Raw genomic sequence first — 8,380 nt, 5'->3', positions numbered from 1 at the left:
GAATCAAACATTTTCTTCTAAGACTATCTCCAGCACAGTAGAGCCATATTGGGGAGCAGTATCTGTTTCGTCGCGAATAGTTTTCGGATAAAGTTTCCTTTTCTTTCTTTGGTTTTTGCTGCTAATAATTACCGAAGCCGTTGTAAGAAATTGCTGGTGATGAAGAGAGAGAAAAAGCCTTTTCGCCCTCTATTTATTAATTTAACATCGATAGAGATGTGTACATCAACGGGCGCGGATGTGATCCGATCCGCAGTTCAAATCTGCACGATTCGCGTAGCTGCTCGAACATCCTCCCCACCTTGACAAATGTCAACAAAAAGTTGCTTTCTAGACTACACGTGGTTTTCGCTATCAGTTCTGAGCGGTAAAACGCATATTTTCGTGATCGGTCGCGTAATTATTCCCTTAACTGTCTTAAGCGTAACGACGCGTACTATCTTGTCTTCACCGGGATGGATTTCAACGATACGCGCGAGAGGCCAACGAGTGGTGGTAACGATTCGTCCATGAGGATCACTAACCTGCCGGGAAGTATGTTGCTGTTGTTGCTGCCACCACTTGCATAACTTTTTTGCATTTCTTGTAGATACTCAGTGGCCCAATGCTTCCAAAAACGCTGAACCAAAAGCTGCCACTTCTGAAGATCATCCAGCGTGCAGGATTTCAGCTGGGTGTAGTCCGGTTCAGGCACGGCGAACATCGATGTGCCAATAAGGAAGTGTGCCGGTGTGAGTGCAGCTAGCTCGTTGGGATCGTCGGACAAAGGCAACAGCGGACGGGAATTCATCGCTGCTTCGATTTGGTGGAGCACAGTGCAGTAGCCTTCGTACGACAGCCGCGTATTGCCCAGGTGACGATAGAGGTGTCGCTTCGCCGTTTTTACTGCTGCTACCCATAATCCGCCGAAGTGTGGAGCCTTTGGTGGGTTGAAATGCCAAGTGATTCCCCGGTCAGCGCATCTGGTAGCCACGGTGTTGCGGTGTTGTTCGTCGTTGAACAGCTCAAAAAGCTCCTTCAGTTCACGTTCTGCGCCTTCGAAGTTTTTCCCATTATCAGAATGGATGTGGGCTGGCAATCCGCGTCGTGATGTGAATCGGCGTAGCGCTGCTAAGAATCCCGCCGTTGTGAGGTCTCCTACGAGTTCCAAGTGCACAGCTTTCGTAGCGAAACACACGAAAACGCACAGATAGCTCTTAGTAGCTGCTGCCTTCCGGTGCGCTGGCTTCAAGTAGAATGGACCGGCGTAGTCCACTCCGGTTACAGAAAAAGGTCGGCTCGGTGTGATGCGGGATGGTGGAAGCTGGCCAACCGGCTGCCGGGCGAGTATGGGATCTTGCCGAATACAGCGGAAGCAGTTCCTTGCGATGCTTTTTACCAAGCGACGTCCGCCCAGTGGCCAATACAGCTCTCTAATGCGGGATAGCAATAGCCTTCCACTAGCATGTTTCATCTCTTCATGATAATCTTCCGCAAGTAGACGAGTGAATTTGTGGTTCTTCGGTAGAACAGCTGGATGCTTGGACTGATACGGTAGTTGCGACAAGTTCAATCGTCCTCCTACCCGTATTACCTCTTCTGTATCCAGGAATGAGGTAAGTTTTCGTAAAGGTGATTGTTTCATCAATGCTTCTCCCTTTTTAAGCTGCTTGATTTCCGCGGAAAATGCATCTTGCTGGGCTAGTCTGCAAAGCACAGTTTTTGCAGCATCCACGTACTTGGGCGTGATCGTTTTGGATGCATTGGTGTGCGGTATCGGTCGCTGTGATCGCGCCTTCTGCTTGGTGTTGCGCACAAACCGTATGCAGTATGCAATGATGCGTACCATTCTAGTGAAGGATGAAGAAATGCCAAACCATGGATGAGTTTGTGTACAAACTAAAGCGGCACTCACCTGGCGTGTTTCTAGGTCCGCCTCATCGCTTGGTTCTGGATCTGAGCTGGGCCAATGGGACGAAGGTTGCACAAGCCAATCTGGACCGTTATTCCAAAGCTGATTCTGCGTGAAGTGTGCTGCCGACATGCCTCGGGAAACCAAGTCAGCAGGATTGGATGTGCCAGGAACGTGCCTCCATTGCCTTGGATGAGAGTAGTGTTGCACCTCAGCTACGCGATTTGCCACGAACGTCTTCCAGGAGTTGGGAGGTGACGCAATCCATTTTAGCGTAACTGTTGAGTCGGACCAGAAAAACGATTCGGCGCACACGATCTGCATTGCCTCCTTGACGCGATGATGCAGATGGGCGCCCAGGACAGCTGCGCTTAGTTCAAGCCTCGGCAACGTGACGCGCTTCAGTGGTGCCACTCGAGACTTCGAAGCTAATAGGCTGATGCGGACTTCTCCCGCCGCGTTTTCACAACGAGCGTAGACACATGCTCCGTAGGCGGCCTCAGAAGCATCAGTAAATGTGTGAAATTCTACTGTTGCATCTGGTAACAGAGCGTAACGGTTAGTCCTGTACTCGGATAACGTTTTCCAGTCGCTCTGAATCGCCTTCCATTTTTTACAGATGTGATTAGGAACAGGTTCATCCCAGCCGGATTTCAGTAGCCATAGCTCCTGCATCAGCATCTTACCACGCACGATCACCGGTGCTATCAATCCGAGCGGATCGTACATTTTGGCAATGCTCGACAAAATAGATCGCTTAGTCGACGTGGCTTCATCAGCCTCAGTGTTGGATTCAAAACACAGCTCATCCGATTCAGGCTTCCACGAGATGCCGAGTGCTTTGACCGTCTCGTTGGGTATAAAATGCAGCGATGAGTGTGTGCCGATATACTCGGTGCTTAAGCCGGAGAGCACGCTCAGATTGTTTGATGTCCACTTGCGCAACTCAAATCCACCTTTGGCAAGTAGCGCTGATAACTCCTTACGCAGCTGAACAGCTTCGCGAACGTTATTGGCACCACCAATGAAGTCGTCGACGTAAAAGTTTCGTTTCAGGGCTGCAGGTGCAAGCGCATACTCAGTCCCTTCATCATCTGCTAGTTGGATAAGTGTGCGTGTAGCCAGAAACGAGGAAGGTGCTAGTCCGTATGTAACGGTGTTGAGCTCATATACTTGGATCGGAGCTTGCGGCGAAAATCGAAAGAATATGCGCACCAATCGACGATCATCAGAATGCAGCAATATTTGTCGGTACATTTTAGCTATATCTCCCACAAGTGCTATTTGGTAGGTGCGGAATCGCAACACAATATCAAGCAGCTCGTCCTGCACGATTGGACCAACACATAGAATGTCATTCAAGGAATAACCGGTGCTTGTTTTTGCAGATCCGTCGAACACGACCCTTACTTTCGTGGTGGTACTGGAGGCTTTAAATACGGGATGGTGCGGTAGGTAGTACGCCTGTTCATCCCCACTATCTTTGTTCATGAGCGACATGTGCCCCAGCTCCAAATACTCCTTCATGAAGGCATGATAGTCTTCCTTGAGCTGTGGGTTGCGTTCTAGCCTCCTCTCCAGCAGCTCGAAGCGTCTCAAAGCAGTAGTTTTAGACAGGCCAAGCTTTTCCGTGAAGTCGGTCTGTTTGGGCAATCGTACAATATAGCGACCCGATTCGTCGCGCTGAGTGGTTTCTTTATACAATGTTTCGCATCGCCGCTCATCAGGTGAGTACGAATCATTGACGCTTAACTCTTCCAGCTTCCAAAAGCGTTCGAGAGACTCCTCCAGGGATGCCATGCAGACGATTGTGGACGCGGCGGTGCAATCGGTCGTAGATGCAGGATTCTGAGGAGAGGTGGGACCAATCATGACCCACCCAAACACGCTGTTCAGCATAGTTGGAAGGTTCGGAGCAAGCTCGTGCGATTTTACGTTCGTAAAGAAGGAAGCGTAATGACGAGCACCAAGGATGATATCAATCGGGGCTGATTTATCGAACTGCGGGTCAGCCAAAACAAATTCCGAAGGAATGTTCCAGCCACGAGTGGAAACATCATGCGCCGGCAGATCAGCGATCACCTTGTCTACTATCAGAAAATCGACATCCAAGTCAAAATGTTCAACACGTGAAGCAATTTGAGCTCGAACAGACCTCCTCACCGTTCTGGTGGATAGTCCTGCTCCTTTGAGGGTTATATTAACCGAGCTACCTTTCAAAGCCAACCTCTGAGCAAGGCGATTGCTCATCAAATTGGGCTGTGATGCGCTGTCTAAGAGTGCACGCACAGGATGCAGGATGCCGTGTGCATCGGTTACATTTAGAAGTGCAGTTTGTAGTAATATTTGTGAAGGTGCTTGTTTTATTGCAGCTGCGTAGCTGCGTTGTATGTTAGCCGTGTGATCATCAGTGGCGTGTGGTGTGTGTGAAGGTTCATCTTGCGCAGCTAGCATTGGAAATGTAGTGGAAGATGTGCCTGGAGTGCTTTCAGTGTGAATCATTGTGTGATGCGCCAAGTTGCAATGACGACACACTACTGTGAGGAGCAATCGCGAGCACGGTGATTGTCTCGCAGACAATTCAAACACAAGCGGGCATCAAGTACCTTACGGTACCGCTGAGCAGGATTCATGGCATTAAATCGCTGGCATTTTGTTATGGTGTGCGGCATATTGCACAACGGGCATTTATTAACATCGCGGTCAGTGGTAGCAAAACTAGCAGAGCGCGGAAAATTAGTGCGTCTTGGTGGTATCGGTGCTTCTATAGGTGATGGTTCGGGTTTGTTTACCAATAGCGTCTCGAGTACGCGCATACGGCGGTGCAAAAAGGCAATCAACGAATCGTAGCTCGGATTGTCATTGGTCGAAGCAAATTCTTCCCAATCGCGCAATGTGTTAGAGGGCAATTTTGTGCAAAGTAAATGCTCTAATATGCTGCTCCAGCCGTCAGTTTTCTCTCCCAAGTGATTTAGGGTTTTTTTGTGACGCTCGAACTCGTCCACTAACTGGTGCAGGGTTGTCGCACTTTCCCTCTTCGTTGGTGTGATGCCGAACATCGCTTGCAAGTGGCGTTTTTTCAGCAGATATTCATTCGAATATCGCTCAGCGAGTGTTTTCCAAGCTAATTCATAGCTGGAGGCGCTTATTGTAATCGCCTCGATCACTTGCGCTGCTTCACCTTTTAGGGCTGCGCGTAGATAATGGAATTTTTGAATTGGCGGCAAATCAACATTATCGTGAATCAAACACTCAAAGGTATCCCTAAAGGTCAGCCATTGCATATAATCGCCGTCAAACTCCGGCAGAGCGATGGTGGGCAGTTTTATGCCTTGTAGCGGGTTCCTACCAGCTCCTTGCTGCGACACTTCGCTGCGCGGAATTTCTCTATATTTCGCTTTCAATGCCGATTGAACGCGAATCAAGCGCCGTTCAAAATCCTCCCTAAGGGCGGCATTGTGTGTCATCTCTTCAGCAGTGGTTGCACTGTCCTCCAGCTGCTGTTGAAGACTCTCCAAATCCTTGCATATTTGGTCAAATTTGGCCATACGAGTTTCCACCTCGATAGAATCCCTATCGGGCTGGTAGTTTTGAAGAAACTCTTCGTAACGGGCCAAAATGGCAATCAAAATCGTTCGTCTCGACGACAAAATAAGCGGTTGAGCTGGCATCTTACTAAAACTGCGATTATCGTGTACGTGAGTGTAGTGTAAAGTGCAGTGTAACGGTCGGGCAGTGAAAGGCAAGGGCGTTTAGCACTTTATCGAAAAAATTGCGAATATTCAGGATATCGGCACAATCCTGGTCACGGCACCAATGTTTCGTCGCGAATAGTTTTCGGATAAAGTTTCCTTTTCTTTCTTTGGTTTTTGCTGCTAATAATTACCGAAGCCGTTGTAAGAAATTGCTGGTGATGAAGAGAGAGAAAAAGCCTTTTCGCCCTCTATTTATTAATTTAACATCGATAGAGATGTGTACATCAACGGGCGCGGATGTGATCCGATCCGCAGTTCAAATCTGCACGATTCGCGTAGCTGCTCGAACAGTATCCATCACCGAAGTCAGATGGCAACACCATAAACCGATGATAAGGCAAGACGCATTCGAGAACATTGGAACGATGCAGCATTCTTATCTCCAACAGTTCAACACCGCATGGAATTGGAGCCTACTTGGAGGAGTATTGGTCTCAACAATCTTCACGTTATCCCTGGCGATCTTCGTTTTCACGTTCTACAAACGATCGATACGGACCATCGCAGACGTTCTACCGAAAATAGCGGACGCATGAGGACACGCTCTTCTTCACCCCCCCGAGGAGTTACGTAGACCGAATAGCTGAGTCCACGTAATAAGAAGCTAACACGTGGACACGCGCACCGAGCAACGACCGCATCACCGGAACACGCGCGCATAGCAACATGACGCGCATAGCAACAGGAACCGGCACGTGGACACGCGCATACCGGAGATGCAGAGTCAGCAGCTATAGGGTAGAATCGAAGGCTAGGTGCATTGTAGAATTTAAGAAATAAGTCAGTTGTAATTTGGATCAGCTCAGTGTAAGAAGCGCTTGCGCTTAAGCAATAAAGTTTTTTTTTATGAAACGTGAAGCCTTGCACTTATAATTATAATTATATATATATATATATATATATATATATATATATATATATATATATATATATATATATATATATATATATATATATATATATATATATATATACACACACACACACATACACACACACAAACACACACACACACACACACACACACACACACACACACACACACACACACAAGTAACGAGGTAAAACAAGTGCACGGTGCGGTGAAAACAAGAGGCCCTATCTTAATGTCCCATACTGTATCTATTTGGCCCTTAATGGTTTTCAGGAATCTACTTTGTATGACTTGTATAGTCTGCATATTTGTGCGAGAGCACCTTCCCCAAGCGATGTTACCGTACGCTTTTGATGGTAAAACAATCTGACCGTAAACGGCCAATCTGTTTTCCATCGATAAACCCGAAATATTTTTAAGAGGGTGTTGTGGGCAACTTGCCGTGGCAGTTGCGCTGCCACAGGTCAACATCCAGGGGGTCGACAGTGTGTACACGCACACAGTCGCACACACTAAGCGCGCAAGGCTTAGGGTGTGCCGAGCGCCGAGAAAATGTGCACGAAGGCCGATCGAGCTCTCGGCAGGGGCGCTCGGTGCGGCTTACGCGCGGCCGAGTATTTTAGTGTGTATTGTGCTTGTCAGTATTACTTATGATGTGTACTGTTATATTAGTGTTTTAATAAAGTACCTGACAAGCCAAAGACACAACAGCGGCGACGAGGATGGGATCCTCTTGCGTAAGGAGGATCCCTAGAAGAACGCGTGCGCGTCGGTTGGGGCCGGCGCCATCGCGAAGGCACGGGTCCCCGCGATCGTGGGACGCCGTTCGACAAGGACCGCTGCCGCCGCCGCCGTTAAGACCGTGGCCCCGGCAGTCGTCCCGCGATGGGGACAGAAGGGACAGCCGCACACACACACTCGGCGATGTTTGATTCGCCGGGCTGCATGCCCAGGGAGCGCCGGCAATGGAAAGGTCGAAGCCTGATTGAAATTTACATAACTGTCAAGCCCTCGTTGGAGACCTGCCCGTATGAATCTCAGTGGTTTTGCCGAGTACAGGATGGCTGTGTCGTCTGCATAAAGTGCCAGACTCGTGTTCGCCCCCAATGTAGGGACGTCAACAATGTAACAGTTGCACAACAGGGGACCCAGAATACTCCCCTGCGGCACACAAGCATTGTTGGGTCAGATTTCTCTGATCCAATGTAGACAGCCGAAGACCGTTCACTTAGGCTTGTACAAAGCTACCTAACAATGTACACAGGAAAGCCCTGCACCCTCAGCTTATGGATAAGACCATCGTGCCAGACGTTATCAAACGCCTTTTCCACATCGCCTTCACTGATGACATTGTTCGATTCACAATATATATGAAATAAATAAATAAATAAACAATAAGCCATCATACGGGGGTAAATTATTCTTTCCAACAACTTGCTTAAGGCACCAAGGAGTGAAATCAGACGATAGCTTGATCCTAAGCTAGGGTCCTTACCAGCTTTTAAAACAGGAACCACTTTTTCATATTTCCACAAGTGTGGAAAGTAGCCTAGCTCCGACGTGTTTCAACATAATATTAAAGATACCAACCGCTCCTGGTGCTTTGTAGCCAACAAGATACTTAATGGTCCCTAGGAGTTCCCCGCTGGAGATACGCTGAATATTTGTCGCTTCAATAGATTCTGAAACAAGAGATCTGATGCTGTCAGCAACCCTACTCTTATATGTGCTAGTCATGGATTCACTCGATCTATGTCCCTGAACAAAATTGACTGACAATTTCATTGCTTTTTCCCTAAGTGTAAAGGCAGGGATTTCACCATCAATTAGGACTGGGATCGGTCGTCGCTTATCTTTGAG

General features: G+C 48.2%; 1 protein-coding gene across 1 annotated transcript; it reads right to left on the bottom strand.

Annotated features, from left to right (window-relative positions):
• Positions 1–436: 436 nt before the first annotated feature.
• LOC121597132 lies at positions 437–5,562 on the bottom strand. The gene is made up of 2 exons (XM_041922682.1): positions 5,241–5,562; positions 437–3,978 (listed from the first exon to the last, which is right to left on the bottom strand). Exons 1-2 carry the CDS (start codon positions 5,560–5,562, stop codon positions 437–439), a joined length of 3,864 nt encoding a protein of 1,287 aa, XP_041778616.1.
• Between the last annotated feature and the right edge of the window lie 2,818 nt (positions 5,563–8,380).

The sequence above is a fragment of the Anopheles merus genome, chromosome X, assembly GCF_017562075.2.
Source record: "Anopheles merus strain MAF chromosome X, AmerM5.1, whole genome shotgun sequence".
NCBI lineage: Eukaryota > Metazoa > Arthropoda > Insecta > Diptera > Culicidae > Anopheles > Anopheles merus.
The sequence above is the reverse complement of the archived record's forward strand: the minus strand, read 5'-3'. Positions and strand labels throughout refer to the sequence as shown.

Coding starts and splice junctions, on each gene's coding strand:
- LOC121597132 (XM_041922682.1), bottom strand. CDS start 5,562: ATGCCAGCTCAACCGCTTATTTTGTCGTCGAGACGAACGATTTTGATT. Junction 3,979..5,240: donor AGTGTCGCAGCAAGGAGCTG/GTAGGAACCCGC, acceptor TTCTGATAGTAG/ACAAGGTGATCGCTGATCTG.